The sequence below is a fragment of the Seriola aureovittata genome, chromosome 13 (genome assembly GCF_021018895.1).
Source record: "Seriola aureovittata isolate HTS-2021-v1 ecotype China chromosome 13, ASM2101889v1, whole genome shotgun sequence".
Taxonomy (NCBI): domain Eukaryota; kingdom Metazoa; phylum Chordata; class Actinopteri; order Carangiformes; family Carangidae; genus Seriola; species Seriola aureovittata.
Genome location: NC_079376.1, coordinates 12467013 through 12486234, shown reverse-complemented (window position 1 = coordinate 12486234; position 19222 = coordinate 12467013). Strand labels below are relative to the sequence as shown.

Below are 19222 nucleotides of genomic sequence, written 5' to 3'. Positions count from 1 at the left end.
CGAGCACCAGCCAGCCTATCAGGATGTACAATTTTCCGAGAAGCAATGAGACAGAGAGCTTCATTCAGACTTTCTCCTGCTAAGTTTGGATGAGGCATCATCTTTACCATCTTTAGCTTCTAGATTATAGTTGTCATAGAGCAAGTTAAGTTTTACTAATTACTGCTACAACCACCTGCAGATGTCAAACAGATGTACACTTTTACACCGTTTGCTTTTATATTTAGGAATAATTACACACACACACACTGATCTATCATTTATTTACATAATTTTATTTTTACAAAGTAAATGGCATTTACAGCAGGGGAAGCCTCGTGTTTCCAGATACTGTACATGTGATCTACATGTTAGTTTTAGGTAAGCTGAGCAACAAAAGCCTTTTGCAGTAGTGTGAATTAATGCGTGACAAACATGTCTGATCATGTCCGTTGAGCTGCTCATTTTACATCCATGGAGCCATCACAGACGTCTCCTTCTGTACCTGCTGAGGAAACAAAAACAGAGAGTAAGCACAAAAATAGATGTTCTTTGTTGTAAAACAAGTGTTCCTTTATATATTAAGAATAATTCTGCACTTATAGTTAGAGATAATACTGTATGTAATGCCATAACTGTGTAATTATTCATATTTGATTTGAAGATTTACAACAATGCATGTAAATATTATGCCACAATTAATTACACGATTATATTGATCTGAAAAAAATGTAGCTTGTTAATAAAATCTATATATAATGTGTACATACATCTTGAACTGAATGAGAACCCTCCACTGACTGCACTACTCTACTCATTTACTGTGCATTACTGTAATCAAGTCGTAACATGATTTCATTACTGCAAATGCAAACTGCTGCAAGCCTGATGTCTAGAAATAATAGCAATATCTCACTGACTTGCCTTTGAGGCAATCACATCATTTCTTCCTTTCTATTAATGCTAAGACACCAGAAGGAATCTGCCTGGGGGAAATAAAAAACACAAACCGCCCTACAACTGTTCTGGCAAACATACTGTACAACTCACAGTCTTTTCACTACAGCCGAGAAGCCAAACGCTTTAATAACTTAAACAAACATAACTAACAACAGGTGATTTTTCCATTTTGAAAACACTGACATGAAATCCTCTATAGGATAATTACAGGCACATTTTAAAGGACATAATCAGTCAAGTCTGCCAATCACTGAAGTGTAATCAAAAAGAATTTGGCATTGTTATTATTCAGCATGCTTATTAACATCCTTTTTTTATTATTGTTTTATTCTAAAGAAAAATACAGCCACGCCACATGCCGAGCTTCGTGCTTTGCATAGTCCTTTTTGTTTTGTTCTGAACTTAAAAACCTACTGATACTGATTTCCACACGCTATGCCTGTTTTATATTATTTAATTCAACGAATATTCATTTATTATTCATATATTATAAGCTGGCAGTGTGTCTCTCTCCTTTGTTGTGTCCTGTGAGGTGGTCATAGCACTATGATACAGTTTCTCCGCATTTACTTCTGGTGATCTTTCATTTGTCAGACATCATTATACAGTCATAGGTTTCACTCGTTACTTTATGCCAAGATATGATTGCAGATTTTGATACAGATTAATAAATAATATTTTTTGTCCAAATATATTCAGACTTCCCCCTAGCCGATACAGATAATGGATGGATATATTCAGACTATATTTCTTTAGAAACCAAGGCAAGTTGTGAGTTACCTTGTTTAGCTCAGGAAAAAGTTCTTGAATGGCGATGTCAAGGAGCACATATGTCAGCTGAGGAAGACAAAAAACAGGCAGAACATGAAAAGCATTGAGGCCAGTGGTCTTTGAATAATACAAAAATAACCCCAAACAAAATTTAAAACAATATGAAAGTCTTGACAAGATGTGTTTCCCAGCAGTGTTGGATGTCTTTGTACCTGTTTGTTGAGAACTGGCTGTTGCAAGCCATCGAAGAGGAGACGTACTCCCTCATACTTGGCCTCTTCGCCGATACATTTACCTAGAAAGTCTAAAGATAAATAAATGGCTTATGAGTTTTCCAGCAAACACATAAAATTGTCTGCTTGTTTTCACATCTGTATGTTTGTCCTGTAAGAACGTTCAAAACTGAATGAATACCTGGAATGTAGCTCATCATCTCTTCGAAAGTCTTCTTTGCCCTCCTCTGTTTGTCTTGAGTCGAGCGGGGTGGACTACTCTCACAGAAAACTGTGTCTAGAAAAGCAAAGAATATTCACACCTCATTAAATGAGTCTGTTTAAGATATAGTCCAGCATTTTACATAAGAAGATTGATATCACTCTCATGTTTGTGTGTTCAGTACAGAGCTGGAGGCAGGAGGCGATTAACTTAGCATAAGATCGATTAACATGTAACTTCTTTCTTAATTTATACATAAATAGAAATGTGAAAACTCAATTTGCGGTTTTAGAGGGTGTTATGGGCCTTAACTAGTCTTCATGCTAAGCTAGGCTAACTTCCTCATGGCTCCAGAATTGGTATCGATGTTGTCATCTAACTCTCCCATAATGTTAGCTTTAAGCAGCTTTAAGCTATTTTTTCAGACACATAATAGCAACACATAGCAGTATTGTGATAACATGTCTCTCTCTACATTCATGTGAATATCTGTGATTTAACAGCTGTGTACCTCTAAGCAGAGTGATGAGTGAGACTAGCCGATGCTCCTGGACCACCTGGTTCAGTTTGTACTGTAGATAGTAGTCTGTGTAGGCCTCCAGGGTGTTCTTGAACAGGATCCTGCCACCCATTAGCAGGTGGTGCAGCCAGTCAGGGATGTGGAAGATGACTCGGCCTGACAACCATGAAGACGGAGAGAAAGAGAAACATTCTGTTTTATTTGCTTTTTTTTTTATGTCTTGAGTTATTGTAAAACACATCAGAACTTTGTTTCAGGAAAGTGCAATATAAATAAACTATCATCAATATTACTATAGATAACAGGTCTCAAAACTATTCAAATAACTTTTTTTCATATTTACAATGCCACTGCAACTCTCATCTGCTGTTGGATTATATTAATTTGTTCTTTCCACTGATGAATGATTAATAAGTCTATATGATATATTACATTTGACACAAAAGCTTTTATTTTTCATGTAGGAATGCTAATGAAAATGATTTGGTAAAAAACTAAATATCGTGCCAGCTAATATATATATTTTTTTTTTTTTATTCAAATTTTTTATTAGGTTTTAAAATGCTTGGTACAGGTCAGACATATATTAGGATACAGGAACACAAGGCACATTTTTAGTCTTTTTAGTTTGGAATCTGACTCCAGTACATAACTCTATAAAAAAATAAAAGTGGGAAAACATGGCATACGTATACAGTACTGTATTCAAAAGAGTATTCAAACCCCTTCTACATTTTGTTATGTTGCAGCATTATGCTAAAGGAAAAAAATCCGCTCATGTTAGTTCCAGAAGGACAACCATCACTGCAGCACTCCACCAATCTGGGCAGAGTGACCAGACTGAAAGCCCGCTTGGAGTTTGCAAAAAAAACACCTAAAGGACTTTTTCTTTTTAACTTGCTAACTGAGCTTTTTGTAATTCTTGATTAAAAAACTGCATCCTAAGATACTTTGTAATATTTTTTTAAAGCTAAAAGACGAGTTCATACATAAAAACAGACAATTTTTTTTCTCTAACTTTAAAAAACTTCCACTACATGTCTATAATAATAATATGTATGAGTATGTGATGAACAGGGTGTGATGGACAGATCGCCATAAACAAACTTCACTTACCCACATACATTAAGTAGTCATAAACCCCTTCAACAGTGATCATTTCCATGAAGTAGTTCTGATTGTGTCTCTTCTCCGTCATTTCTGATCGGTTGGCATTGTTTTTGAAGAGGTCGTTGAAAAGCTAGGAGAGAGGAATTTACATCAGTTTTTATTATTAAAGTCAATTTAAGACCAAAAGACTCTGTTCTTCTGTTTTAAGAAACTTTTATGTTCTGAGTGACTGACAGAGATCTACTGAAGAGTGCAGCTTCAATCTGTAAAGACTGTAAATAATAGAATAAAAGATGCTCAAAATTGTTTGACGAGGTATTAATTGCATTCATATCTGAATTTTGGGACAATGACACATTTGTTCCACCCTTGCCTTCAGGGTTTTCTGCCAGAAACCCTTGCTGGCAGAAAGACTTGTTTTCAGTCGCAGTTAAGTTAAGTTTAGGTCACAAAACTATTTGGTTAAGTTTAGAAAAAGATCATGGTTTAGGTTAAAATATGTGCATAGGCTTTCTGGTGGAAAACCTTGAAGGCAAACTCCTCCCATGTGCCAAATGTGCCGGATTGTGTCTAAACTGGTCAAGACATCATGACCTCACCAACTCAGCTAATAGCATTTCTTTGGTCAAAAAAGGGACGATGGATGTCATTGCATGTTAGACCAGATAACTGAAAAACTAAAATTGAAACTAATTGAATTGTCTCTTTTCACTTATTTATGGTCCAGTTACACTTTTATCATGCACTTTATTTTAAAACAGCTGGACCAAACACCAAAACAGTTCAAAACAGTTAAACACTGCCATCATCATTACAACAAAATACCAGTGAAAACAGTTCCTACAATAATGTCTGGCAAGATGCAAACCATGACTTTGCTTAGAAAACATTCAACTGCGAAGCTTGATTGGATCGCGTGTTTTCAACCAGAAAGTGGTTGCTGGCAAACCGTCAGCGTAAACGTTTACAAAACTAAATTTGAGCATTAGGCAGGAAGCACTGCAGCCATGCTCAAAGGATTACATTCCCGAGGCCTAGACTTTCAGGGAGAGAGAAACATTTGAAGTACTGAAACTTGGATTCCCAACCTTTTTATCATTTTCTGAGGTAGGGCTGAGGATAGTGAGCTCAGGGCGGCTGGGTTTGGGTTTGGGAGATTCACAGGAGTTGAAGAAAGACTGGATGAAAGGCTCTAGATGCTGCCCTTTCTGACAAAAAAAGCACAGTAGAGAATATGTATAAGTTAAAATGGGAATATTATTTCTCTTACAGATCTATTTGTCTTGTAGAAATGTTAAAAAGACTGTGAAGGGTCAGAGAACAACAAAGGAGACCACCTCAATTTGCAATGATGTGATGGGAAACATTTCTATTGAAGAAAGATGAGATAGAGAAATAGGGAGAACATTCTTCTCTAGTGTTATGCCACACACACAAACACATACACACACACACATAATCACAAACACACCACTAGGGATGCATTTCTTACCTCTTTTATCAGTTTGCTGGGAACTGACTTAATGATTTTCCCTGTGAAACATAAACAGTTTATCTCAGTGAGGTATCATTCTGTCACATTTTGCCTCTGTCTGAGACACAAATATCTTTTCACACCAACCCAAGGTCAGGCTGATCAAACATTTTCACAGTGTGTTTGACATGCTCTACTGTGCAAACATAATCCATCTCTTAGGTCTTTGTCATATTCTCTGGGTCCCATTCAGCCAGAATCTGCCTCATACTGTACCCAGGTTCACGTCAGGCAACATCTTGTCCAGGAACTGGGACTCCATACTATGTGGAGACAGGAAGTCGGCAAGGAGCTGACTGTTGCTCAGCTCTGGATGCTGGAGAAGTTTCTGTGAAGAAAACCCATGTAAATACACAATGTTGTAAGTTTTGTTCTTCTATAGTGGAACATCATTCAGAGGAACTTGGAACAAAGAGATGGATGGCTTTAAAATGTGTTTGACATTAAATGCAAAGCTCAGCCAAAGCTGAAAAAAACAGTATTTTACTCAGGTTGCTATGTAAACACATTCAATCACAGATGTTTTACTCATTTTGCATTTTGTAACTAAACAGATTTTTAAGCACTTATGCCTGTAGTTTTATATGTTATATATGAAGAGAGTTTACATCATTGCTGACCATTTTTCACAGAATATCAAAGGTTTCTAAAATTAATTTCCAGCCTTCAAATGAGCCTTTTCTGTCTGTTAATTTCAGCATTTCATAAAAATCTACTTGTACAGACTTATTTTGAGATAGGTAATCCATCACAGTGACAATATTTGACAGCTTTTGGTGTCGTCAGTTATGTTAGGATTTTGTGGCAATGCTCTTCTAAGGAGGGACCATTTAAAATTCCTCCCTTGGTGGTGTGTTAAAAGATGCTCTGAAAACTTGACGTTGTGAAATAAATTTCAGATGACAAGCAGTCTTCAGTTGTGAAGATGTAAATTTGATCATTTTTCTTTTTAAACATTTGACAGCCAGGTCTCAAATCTTGTTAGAGTATCCTTGAATCCACTGCTAAAACAGAGTCTTCAAAGTGGATCACAACCCCCTCATCGCAACTTCAGAGTCAGAGCTCTGTCACATTGTCATGTTCTCTGTGTTTTGAAAAGTTGCAGCTGTCCTCGTGATGACCAAGTGAAACAGACACAGAGAGATAATTTCTTATCAGTCTAGAACAGTTTTTTGAGGAGAGTTTCAAACCGATCACATCTAAAAGGTTGTTTTCTGACAATGGACCTGGAGAGATCCTGTCAGGACGCTAGAACAAACGCTCAAAAACTGTCATGGTTTGCTATGGCAGACACTTTTTGTTAGTTTTGTTTTGGAGTTTTTGCACTTCCTGTTTTATTTTGTATTGGTTTCCTTGAGTGTCTGTGTGTTGCTTCTTGTCATGGTCCTGTTTCTGTGTAGTGATTGTCTGCCCCGCCCTAATGTGTTTCACCTGTGTTCAATCATCCTTGCCTCCCTTGTCTATATAGTCCTTGTGCTCCCCTTTGTCTGTGTCGGTTCGTCCCTTTTTAGTTCAGGGTTTGTTCATGTCTGTTCATGTCACGTTCACGTGTGGATTTTTTGCTAAATAAACCTGCGTTCACCGTCTCCCAAGAGTTGACTGCATTTGGGTCCAACTTACCTCGCAAATCCTGACAGACCTGACAAAAACTAAGATCCTTTGAATTTAATCTCAATGTCTGGTCACTGGTGGAGTGCTGCCTGCACAGCCAGATATATTAAGTGGAACGATTTGTGTCTGGAGCACTGTGTGTATTTGTGGGCTTGTACATGCGTGTGTGTGTATGTGTGTTTGTGCGTATGTGTGAGCACAAGCTTCTAAAGAGGAATCATGAAAAATCTGAGAATTGAATTTGCACTTAACCTTCACTGTTACTGTGTTATTTTAGACACCAAATAATGTATAAAATCAAAATCAAAATACTTGGGTTAGTGTTTCTTCTTCATGGATTTAAGAGCACAGTAACTGCTGGTTTATTACCATCCTGTTCTACTTATATATACAGAAGACGTGAGACGTGTTTGATATTTGAACTGAACTTTCTTATCAGAGGAACACCACATAATAATAGTTTATGAAGGCTTTTCTGGAGAACATCTGGCTCAGATCCAGACGGATCAATATATATCAAGTATACCTGTCTTAACAAATTTAGAAGAAAAGATGCAGGTGTCTTCTCAGACATCTACCTGGAGGTACTCCTGGAAGTCTTCCCGTTTCGATGTGAGGAACTCATAATTCTTGGGGCCAATAATTCTCTTCGAAGGCAACTGTGTGTCTGGAAATGAGCCTATAGAGGGTGAAAGATTTCACAAAGAGGAGCACTGAAAAATATGAACAGAAAAGGCTTTCTTTTATGTTGACCGGGAAATGACAGTTGTGTGGTTTCCAGTAAGAGCCTCTACATGAAAATCATTCTGCAACAGGGCTGTTTGATTCCTAAAAACGATGTTCATGAGAAACCAATGCTCTGTAGATTCTCTGGAATCCATGAGACCATTTTAACAGTAAAATTACTCCTTGAGGCAATGAATGAAAAAATAAACTGGAGCAACAATATGAAAAAAAACCTACCATGAAACTCAGTGAGCTTTGATTCAAGCACATAGAACTCCAGATATCTTCTGTATACAGACCAGTGCTCGGTCTCGTGTCCCACTGCAGGTAAACACAAAAGAGAGAGTTTACTGTAATGTAAATTGATATATTAAATAATAAACAATATATCAGTTAGAATCACTGCCACACGAAGAAACTATGCATGTTGACAGCTCTAACTGAATTTCAGTCCCCAAACTGATGTTATGGGATGTCTGTATTGCTCCTATCAACCAACTTATTAGTCTGTGAAGATTCACAGCATTCGACCACATAAAGGAGTGGATAGGAAAATTATCAAACATTAATTTTTGTCACAGATTTAGCTGTAGTAGTAATTTCCTGCTTTTTGGGAGGCACTTTAGATTTTACTCTTATATTGATTTTTGTCCATTTGTGTGGTCAATAAGTGGCAATATTTAGTACCATAACGTCACTGGGGCAAATATTATTTATTGGCAGTAAAATGCTGTCAAATGTCCCTACATTTTTTTTCTCACATTAAAATTGACAAGTCTAAGTTTTAAAGGACCTGAAAATCCATTTTCTCGCTCATCGTCATATTATAGATATTGAGCTGCTAAATGAACACACAGTTATCTGACAAAGTTAGAACAATTTCGGTCATTTCATATGAGAGTGTCCTGTATTTGTGTTTATGTTTTCCCACTGGTTTTAAATGGGAAGGGTCTGTTGGAAAAACTGATATCACATATTTCTGTGCACCAATCATAAAAGTTATGAAGTCGGTTGGCTGAGTTTATGAGGATTAAACATTTAATAAAGATATTTTTTGTTAACTACCTTGTTAACAACTCTGACTGTATTTACTACGATTATTTCATGTTGCAAAGAAATACCTGATTTTAGTTTAAAGGGGATTTAAACATTCTTGAGAATAACAATTCACAGTGATATCACACATTATTGTGTTTTGTTTTTTTTACTAAACTATAACACAAACTATCTACAAAACTAAAGCCTATTGAAAAAGATGCCACAGTTCAATCTGATACTTCCTGCAGCAAAGCAGAATGACCTCTCTCAGATGACATTAAGTGAGACAGAGGGACTGGTTCTTTGCAGCCTCACCTGCCTTCCTGTCGTTGCGCTCCACATCAATACAGAACACAGGAATCCTCTCCCTCTTCACATCGTCGTCATAGAAATCAATGTAAGGGATAGTGATGTTCCAGGCTGAGAGGTTTCGAGGCGTGCTGGGGGTAGAGGCTACCTCCATGGGGGAATCATCCTCCAGCACCATCATGGCCTCCTCCACCTTGAGTGGAAGGAAGTGAGAGACGTTAAGGTCAAGCAGAGTAAGCTTCCTCTGAATAAACAGGTCATGGTCAAAACTGCTACTGTTAAGGTGCAAAACACTGCAGATAAACACAGTACAAAGAAAATTACCACAAATGTATTCATTGGAAACGTGTAGAGTCACAAGAGAGCTGTCTTTTAATTCTTAAACTTAACCTTTTTTTTTTTGCTCTATTAGTTCAAAATCTGTTCATTTTGAGTGTGTTCATCTGTCTTACCTGTATGTGTCTTCTCTTTGTAACTTGTTTAACATACAGTGTTCACCTTTCAAATTTACTATGAAGGACAGGGAATTTCAATATGAGGGAAAGTCTTTAAAAAAAAAAAAAGGTGGATTGAGACTCAGCCACAAATAGGGGAAACTGAAACATAAACACAGGATATCCCCCTTACACTAATTACTGTTTTGCTGCACCATTTATGGAAGATCAGTCATTATAGCTAAATATTTGGTTCACATTCCTTTGCACAATATTTGTAAAATAATCCCAAAGAGTTTGTCACATCTGTTACAGGAAAGTCACTCAGCTTAAACTATAATAACAAACAAAGCTGATGTTTAGTCATTTACATGTGAGTTTCTTATGTGCTTTAATGATGAAATACTTGGTCCTTAAACCCCTCACAACCTTCTGTCAGTTGAGCATGCAAACTCGAAAAAAAAAGGGAAAGGGACGTATTAGAAAGGGACAAAAATTAAAGTACAACTATGTTTTCAGCACAATGGTTCTCAGGAATGTGAATGTCTTTTGAAGCCAAGGCTAAAACCTGTGATGTTATCAAAATGGAAAACTCAGTGGAGGTTACACACATGAGACAGACTTGGTCAACTCTGTGGCTTTCCTTTCTTTTCTCACCAACGCCCCCAGGTGGTAACAGTTGAAACAGTGTAAAAGAGTGCTTTAGTTTGAATTTTCCTTTTTGGCGAAGCTTGACTGATTTAAAAAATGATTATGGGTTGATTTTATTTTTTATTACTTTTAGTGATTTTAAAATGTTGCTTTAAAATTTACATGCAGGATGAATCTGAGAACCTTCCACATATCTGACAATGACTAATGTGTTTAAATCCTAGTCCATCCCATGAGGATTATAAGATCACCTAAAAATGAGTGTGAGGTTAATTTTTACATCAGCCTTACCATATCATCCTCTCCCTCTACCAGCCCGTAGGATGGCAGCATGGCTCCCTCCATGGTTGTGCTCTTGAACACTCCTTTGATCTTACTGCCAATGCGGCTGATCCCAAAGGACTCGCCCCTCTTTGACGTGTTCCTGCAGACCAGACGAAGAGGTTATTAATCAATGCACGATGTAGGAGATGTGCATGGCTTCAGCAAAGCACATGCAGCTTGAGAGAGGTGACACGGAAGGAACCGTAGAAGAGAGAAGAGGGAGGAAGGCGCAGCATACTGCATCAGGATGATAAATGTCTGGGTTGATGGTTAAGCGCTGCCGGGCCAAAAGCAAACACAGCACACAGCAGTGAGCATTGATTTCATGAACAGATGTCTAGTTTGAAGGGAATCACAAATTTGAATGAAAATGGTCAGTTACCAGTCAACCAGAAAAGGCACACAACATCACAGGTGCTCTGTGGGAGTGCGTGTTAGACGGAGTGAAATAAAAACCACCATGGTGACATACTGAATACATAAGGAGCTGAACATTGAAAAGTCACTGCATTGTCAAAAACAACAGGGAGTCTTTTGCCTAAACAACATAACAGAGTTGGAGGGACACATGACAAATAAAAACAGGATCCCATGCAACAGTCCCACCATGCAGGCGTCTGGCTGAGACTGGGGTCACGTGGGGGGAAGTGGACAGCATGACATCACACTGAGCGACCTTTGACACACGGATGGACCCTGACTTACTTTGGTGATGAGTGGCGGTGGGATAGTGAGCCATATGGGAAGGTTGTGAACGTGGACTGGGCATGGAGGGAGTTAAAAGATGCAGGTGAGGAGCTGCCAGAGGCGGTGAACAGTGAGGACGGGGACTCGGGGCTCCAGTCCCAGGAACTAAAAGCAGAACAGGGTCATGTCCCCTCGGGCAAGAGGAGGGAGAGGACCATGGATCATACCAGGGCAGGCAGTATGGTGGTTACAGAATCAAGAGTGGACATACAGTCACAGACACAGCACGGTGGTGGCAATACATTGATGGAGTAATAGGTGAACGGAGGTGCAGAGTGGAAGGGGGCGGGTTACTGAATTGCAGACATGGAGGGAGTTGAGGCTTCTATTTAGTCAATATTTACAAATGGAGTGCCAGTGATAAGCCATTATCTACTATTTCCTCTGTTTCCTTTGAGTGGCATGATTGATTCTGCTTTGAAAACTGCCTTCATAACAAGATTGCTTTCATAAAAAAAGAAAAAGAAACATATAACCAGTCAACTTCTGTCCCTGAGTTCCCCTGATGTTTAATTCTGCAATTTTGGAAGCAAGCAAACCCATGTTTGCTAAGAAAACCACAAAAACTAAAGCCTACACCTTCCAAAAGTAAGATTTTATATCGCATGTGTTCAGCAGCATGACTCTTGATTAGCCTGATTAACATATGATTAATGCTGACTCGTGCTATAATTATCATGATTAGCTGATTAAGGTCACTTTTCTCAATCTTCTCTCATTTGCATTTACAGCACAAGCTTCAAATAACACACGCATTTAGGGGTGAAATTAGATTAGCGATAAAAATTATATAGCTCTGATTTCAGTGGGCCCAGGGAACAGTGAATTTGTTAAAAAGGCAGCACATCTTCCTTTGTAGACAAGTCAGGCAAGAATGAAGTGTCTGTTGTATCTTGCGTGCAGCAGCACTGCTCAGCCAGCCACTGTTCTGATCAGCACACTGATGCCTTATACTCACCGAATGTCATCCAAACTGAGGCTATTTCTGGAACAATATGCACAAGGAGTTAGTGGCAGGGCCCCGTGGCCACATACACACCTCACCCCGCGATAGAAACATGACATTTGATCCTTGGGCTCAACTCAACTAAATTTATGTCTAATTTAAGTTTCTTTATACTGCAAAGCAAATTTATTGTTAATTTACAGCTTATTTTTGACTGTAGTGAGACAACACTTATGTGAATTCATATTGTGTTGCAGCTGCCACATACTATATTCTTCCTTCACACTGCAGTGGCCACTGCAATACAGACTTGCAAACATTAAAAAATATGTAGATATCATCAGTAAAATTGAGAATAACTATAGGAACTTGAGGTTGTATGTAATCGATTTCCTGTCCATTCTGTGTTTTAATTGCTTTCTGTGACTAACTAGATTATCAAAAGTCACCTGTGCATCAATATACTGGTAAACATTATAGACAAGCTTTTCTTCTGTTTCATACAAACACAAAAATTGTTGGTGAAAGTGAAACCTACCTGCTCATCTTGGAATTCCTGGCAGGGGACTCGGCCCCTCGCAGAAGCTGGCGAAAATACTGGAGAGTGACATGGAAAGAGGAAAAGAGAATACAGTTTAAGTCAATCAAACACTGCATATGCAAATTCTGATACACTATTGTATGTGAGAGCCATTAGAGAAACACGTTATCTATCCAGCGACGTCTTCATGTCGTAATAATAATCATGACTGCAAGGTTTATTTTGGAGCAGGAACAAAAGTGGCAACAAAAAAGTCAAATAATATCATATTATTTTCCAGGCACACTATTCATGCAGGGCAGTGGCCTGCTGTGGACAATGGCTGAGCACTGCTCCACCCAGCTGTATTCAATGAAACAGCCTCTGAGGGGTGAAATTCGGCTTGGCAGCTTGGCATAATGCCAGTGTCGGCTCATTGGCCAGTTGCGCGTCTGGTATTGATGACACGGACGAAAGCGGTTGGTGGCTGAGAGATCGGAAGAGGATAACGCAAGAGAGTCAATGAATTCCAAATCAGCTCTACTTTCAGCATTTGACAGATATAGCTTTGTTACGTCTGACACGAACAAAATTCAAATGCTGGATGATATTAAAATTCAGTCTGTACTGAAACAACCATATTCTGAAAGGACTATATTGAGAAATCAGAACATAGACAGATGCAATGGAGATGTAAAAGAGGTGCTCAATAAATTGGTTTGAACCTCAGACAGATGTTATCAAACTGGGTGACAATGAGTTGAGTGATTTATGTTTTGCTAAAGATGCTAACCTCATCACTGTGACAGAACATGGGGGTGAAAACATTCTCCAGGAGGGACAGTACATGCTCATAGGCTTCAAACAAACACCTCATGGTCTGCAGTTTCACCACCTCTGCATGTGGGCCCTCTGCAACTGGGAAGTACAATAAAACAACAACAAAAATAAATAATTAATCTTCATGTTAATCGAAGTATGTGGAGTACGTCTGTGTGCTTAATCTTAAATAATCAGATTGATAAAGAGAATATCCTAGTCACACACTGTTGCGTATTTCTTCGACGATAAAGGGGTCGAAGAGGATCTTGTCAACGCTCTCGTCCAAACAGTAAGTCTCATAGATCTTCTTCACCTCCTCGTGAAGCATCATCTTCTCTGAGTCCGACAGCTCTGGGCACAGTATCCTATCGTTGAATTCCTCTGAGAAGTTAAGAGAGTCACACATATCAAACTCACTGTGTAACAATGAGAACCTATGTCTTAAGTAAGTGTTCCTGAAAATTTTAGACTGACCTAGGGGCTGAGACTAGGGATTGCATCTATTAAATTTCTCCATTTTAAAAGAAAATATTGAAATTACTGCCACTACAAACTTAAGTAATTAAGTAAGTAGTAATTAAAAAAAAGAAGTACAAGTACAGGTGCTACTTTACCTAAATCATATAACTTGTTTTATGAGCATTTAGAATTCAAAATTTATAATTTAATACATAAATTTCAGGTGATATTGGTCCCAGTGTTGGTAGGACACATGGTAAGCAATCAAATTACTTTAATTAGTACAAATTAAAACTTACCAGAGAGATAACTAAGTTACTCCATGCATATAAAAGAAGCGGCCTCTTTTGAAAATATCTGAAAGGACTGGGAAACACTTACCAACTGCAAGGCAGAACTGGAGCACATGGACAGCCCCCTCTTGCTTCAAGAAGTTCATGAAACGAAAGAGAAGGTCTTGCTGTTCTCTGATTTCCTTCAACTCAAGCTTTAGCACCTGGTGAGACAGAGAGAGAGCAGCGGTGAGGACAGAGGAGAGATCACAGTTGTGTTCCTCCGACTTCTTGTGAGGTGTGTCTCGGTGAGACCTGATATATGGGGCTATGGGGTTGTGATTACAGTATGTACTATATACTATCACATACAGTATCCAGTGGCTTCTTCATGAAGTGGTATTTAGATGTTTTCAGAGGTTGTATGCAGTTCAAACAGCTGAGGAATCACTTTAATGCAACACTTACTGAGGGCTTTTTGTTGCGAGTATCAGAGTACTTTTGCAGGAAAGGAACCAATGTTGAAGTGGGCTCAGTGGCTTCCTCAGGCTTGAGTGAAAGAAGTAGATAGACAACATGTTGATCTTATTCACCCATAAATGATATACCCTCTGGAGCCATATGTTTAAAGACACAGATGTAGATGGAACTGTATGTACACACGAGTTCAAAGTTCAACATATACTTACAGGGGATTTGTCGATGAATATCAAAAGTAAATGATTCACTGTGTCCTGAAATAAAAAAAAATAAAAATAAAAAAAATCATGCAGAACACTGTTGGTACTTTTGGTCCTGAAAAGGGCAAATGTCTACCATTTGCATGCTCATGATAAATAACATTAATTGACATGCTTGCTAAACACAAATCAAACTGAGCCCTTAGTGTGTCTACACTCACAGGATCAGCCAAGTAGTCCATTGAAGGAAGGAAGACAGAACCAGCCAAGACTTCTCTTATTAGGAGAGTAAGAGATCTGAGAGGAGTGAAGAGATAAGGCAGCAGGAAACAAGAAAGTGAAAGAGTAAAGAATGGACCTTATCTACATGTGTATAGTGTCAATACTGCCAGACTTTCTCTTTGGGGGAAAATAAAGTACGCTGATGCTGCGATGTTTTGAGACACACTTTGACAAACATATTGGGGCACTGCACACTGCACAGCTGTGAGTTACCTGCAGTCTGTAGCCTTGGGTGGCAGGATGTAGGGAAAAAGCATCTCAGTCAGCTTCCTGAGGTAGAGAAGCTCATCCCTGCGACTGCGAAGTGCTACATGAAGGTCAGGACCGTATTCCTCCAGGGCAGCTTGTTGGAGATACTCTGTGTTCTTTACTACAAAGGAGAGCAAAAAGAGTTCTTATGGTGAACACAAAGAAGACGAGTCAGTGGGTGATGCATGTCAGCAATACCTTTCTGCCTGGCTTTGCTTATTATTTCGATGTGCTTCATGGAAACTTTAAGAAGCTTTTGTGTGATGAGGGATGCCACATCCACCTGAGGGAGAAAAAAATTGTTAAAAATAATTCAGTCAATCAATATCCCAAGATCTTAACTTCACATGGTCTAATTTGTCACCTTCTGAGTTCGGCGGACTAACACGGCTGCAAAGAAACGCAAAGTCACTCTCAGCTCGTCAACAAACGCCTCATCATCCGTTACGTCTCTGAAAAAGAAACACTTAACAGTCACTTCACTATCTCTACATAACACATTATACTGCTTCAATTTATATTATGACAGAAAAAAATACAAACAATTAGCTTACCTATACCAAGGATACACAAAATTTTCCAGAACAAGTTCCAGAATCTTAGAAAAGAACAAGATTGGATTAAGAGATAAATTGGTGATTTAATTTAATATTGATTAAAAAAAAAAAAGAGAAATATGTTAATGCATATATTACCTCTGAAAGGGAAGCATCAACCTTTGAGGGAACTTTCAAGTCAAGCCATGGCTGATAGTTTTCCAGTAATAGGGTCGGTCTATCAAAAAAAAACAATAACATCACAGTATTGGACACGGAGAAAAGCATCAGAATCCTGTATGACCACTAGAGGGAGGTGTAACATTTTCCATAACTTAATGATAAACAACAGTGTATTATTGAGCACACTGAATGTGTGTTAACAAACCAAACGCAAAAAAAGATTCAAGCAACGTTATATGGCCTAAATGCCTCACTTCACTTGAATGGCTCTTCTGCTAGTTTAGCTTATAATTTGCCTCCAAATTAATCACTTTATTTGATTTTTACCCTTTCTTTTACGAGCATAAGTAAACCTAGCATATTCAGTTGCATGGTAATGTACATGTCATGTAGTGCTTGAGTTTATCTTTTCAGCATAACTACAGATGACACAAATTATAAGGTCACAATACAACACAATACAGTCACTTTCTCAGCTTATAACACCGAAACAATATAACTCACCTGTGCCTTTTGCATTTGATTTTTCCACAAACAGCACAGCTGTGCCCCAGTGGAAACAGCTCCTGCTGGTACGACTGTAAAAGAAAGTTCACAAAGATAAACTCCAACTGCAAAAGAGCATTGATCATAGACAATTTGTGTCATATAGACTAAATATCAATATATGTCAGCCAATAATCTTTGTTTAATTTATGCAATTTTCCAACAAAGTTCAGAGACACTGAGTATCCACATAATACCTTAATATGGCTAAACATGCTCATGTCAATGCTGTTTTTTTCTTCAAAATTCATTATAATCCTTATATGTGCTATGTAAAAGCACCAAAAGACACTCCAAAAAATGTTTCCAAATTGTTCTGATCAAGGCATAGAGTCCATTTTAATTTTGATAGTATCAGAGAATACCATTCAGTGATTCCTGATCCCTGACTTACCTTGGTCTTTGGTTTGATGGAGAGTAAGATGTTGGGCAGCAAAGACTCGGGCCCCAAAGAGCAGTAAAAAGTGACAACTCCAGCCAGGAAGGACCAAAACACCATTATAATCTGAATATATCTGTGAAGACAGAAGACATATACAGCGATTACCTGAGTCAAAACATCAAAGCACTATAGGAGAATAGTGTCGGGTTTTAATATATGAAGTAGCATAGATAAAGTGATATAACTACTGTGTACTTACCTGTTTAAAAGCAAAGTCGATAGCAGCAGGACCAGCAGCAGAAAGCAGAAGACTGGATACTGTCGGCCCAGCTCTCTGAGCCGGTCCAGCTTTATCCTGCGTCTTATTTTCTGCAAATAAGCCCTGATGCATCCCATTTTCGCCTGTGCAGATGTAGCCTACTGCATATTACTGTAAAATAAATGACACATTATGGAGTAACTGTCTTCATATAAATAATGGCGTCTCGCAGCGATACAGAGCACCATCACCTCAAAATCATGTCTATTTGAGTGACCGTTTTGTTTAACATAGCAAGCAGGTTGCAATGGTTTTATTTATCGACTCCAGCACTTACTTACTGTATAGGTACGGTGGATGTTATGGGCCATTTTTCACTGTAGTCCGGCAGCGACACCATCGTGAATTTGCAGAATAAATACGCAGGCTGCCTGTTTTTTAGGATTCAGCGTAGGATAGGCGAGATGCAGCACACAGCTGTAAACCACAGAAGGATTAGTGGTAATTACGCAGCATCAGCTGTGCACAGACCGTCCTAAAACTCCGGTAGGCTAGTGTTTGGCTAATGGCTGCGGTGCTCCAGCTGTCATTTCTGTCCACTGAGGGGCAACGGTTGCTGCCTGGCTGTCTGTCAGCGGCGGAGGCGCATGATGTCACCTCCGCTGCGTTTCCAGGGGCAGCTTGAAAAATACTGTCTCCGGTAGTTTGAAGGCGAACAGGTTTATTGGCGACATTTATCCTCATATAAGCCATGACACACGGACGAGGTGTCCCAAATTGGTGGTGGTCGCGGTAGGAGTGGCCCTCCTCCGCCATGTCGAGTTTTTAAATTATATTCAAAAATAACAGACTCGCAGTGATAATATCACTGTAGGGTTAATAACTCACTGTGACAATTTACTTGAGAAAACTACACACGGAAATTGAGAGGCTTTATCAGTTTTAGGTTTTTGTTGGTTAGTTAACGTGGAAACGATCTTTGGTTTAGCGGCCAATTAATTAGTTCCGCTGTAGCAGCCACATCGCTGCAGTTGCTATGGTTACATGCAGATTTATAACCGTTACTGCCGAGCGTTTAGATCTTAGACTTAGACTTCATTTAAGTACTCAATACTTACGGTCTCATGTCCAACTGCAGTTTTATAGCAATAAGTTGTTTGTTCACAAATAAGTTAATCGAGACTTAATTATATTAAAATAAAGCTAAACATGAAAATCCTGGTCTCAAGGGTAGTGTTAATATCAACAATTTAGACAATAATGGCAAATTATAAAGAAAAAATTAAGTTCTTAAATGTCATTGAAGGACCAACCCAACTGCTCTCCAGTCCATGTATGTATTGAAATATTTTTAAGGCTTAGGCATACTTACCAACTCAGTTTATGCAAGTGAAAATGGGAAACAAATAACTAACCTAAATCGCCCTCTTCTTATTCCCTTTAAATAGACAATTTCACAGCAGTTGCTAGAAATGACATAATAGAGAAGAAAAGTGTAATTAATATTCAGCTTAGTTCTGTCTGTTTACAGGCCCCAGAGTTGTACATATCACATCTATGGCTTCCTGAACTAAGTCATTATATGCTACACATTTTATTCCTGCCTTGACTAGAAACGTCTGACCTGAGTAGTCTATTAAATTTTATTATTATATTATAATAATATAAGAGGGCATATGGGTCTGTAAAACCCGGATATAACATCACTGTAGTTAAATTCCTCTTTGCAGGCCTTTGTCATTTAAAAAGAATATCAAATTTATCCCTTTCCTGTTGTTAGAGACTGAAAAGAAAACAGCATTTTAACCAATAAGATTAACAATTCCTCACATTACAGGAATTTAAAATCACTGAAAGTATCTCAAAAGTAGGTAGTTTGAATGATAGACCTGTCACTAGAGTCAACCAAATACCAGCCAATGAACAGAATAGCATTT

At 38.4% G+C, this 19222-nt stretch overlaps 1 protein-coding gene across 6 annotated transcripts; it reads right to left on the bottom strand.

Annotated features, from left to right (window-relative positions):
• Positions 1-254: 254 nt before the first annotated feature.
• LOC130180579 (sorting nexin-14-like) lies at positions 255-18072 on the bottom strand. 6 transcript variants are annotated; one of them, XM_056394195.1, is made up of 31 exons: positions 17627-18072; positions 17286-17456; positions 17039-17159; positions 16603-16676; positions 16075-16153; positions 15934-15977; positions 15744-15831; positions 15578-15662; positions 15344-15500; positions 15070-15145; positions 14858-14902; positions 14637-14717; positions 14278-14392; positions 13663-13818; positions 13409-13533; positions 12634-12692; positions 12108-12134; positions 11108-11254; positions 10370-10502; positions 9000-9186; positions 7884-7967; positions 7499-7599; positions 5526-5637; positions 5268-5308; positions 4864-4983; positions 3782-3905; positions 2657-2821; positions 2125-2220; positions 1923-2014; positions 1720-1776; positions 255-484 (listed from the first exon to the last, which is right to left on the bottom strand). In XM_056394195.1, the coding sequence occupies exons 2-31, from the start codon at positions 17420-17422 to the stop codon at positions 446-448; spliced, it is 2967 nt and encodes a 988-aa protein (XP_056250170.1). In that variant the 5' UTR covers positions 17423-17456; positions 17627-18072; the 3' UTR covers positions 255-445. The 6 variants fall into 6 exon arrangements, with proteins under 6 accessions (XP_056250170.1, XP_056250169.1, XP_056250168.1 ...); XM_056394194.1 differs by having other exon boundaries at positions 255-487; positions 17623-18069; XM_056394193.1 differs by having other exon boundaries at positions 255-487; positions 17627-18069.
• Between the last annotated feature and the right edge of the window lie 1150 nt (positions 18073-19222).

Excerpts from the sequence above, each read along its gene's own strand:
- LOC130180579 (XM_056394194.1), bottom strand. The coding sequence starts at position 17,422 with ATGGGATGCATCAGGGCTTATTTGCAGAAAATAAGACGCAGGATAAAG. Across the intron at positions 14,718-14,857 it reads TATTCATCGACAAATCCCCT|CCTGAGGAAGCCACTGAGCC; the intron begins GTAAGTATATGT and ends CTTTCACTCAAG. Across the intron at positions 13,534-13,662 it reads CGTCGAAGAAATACGCAACA|TTGCAGAGGGCCCACATGCA; the intron begins GTGTGTGACTAG and ends TGTACTTCCCAG.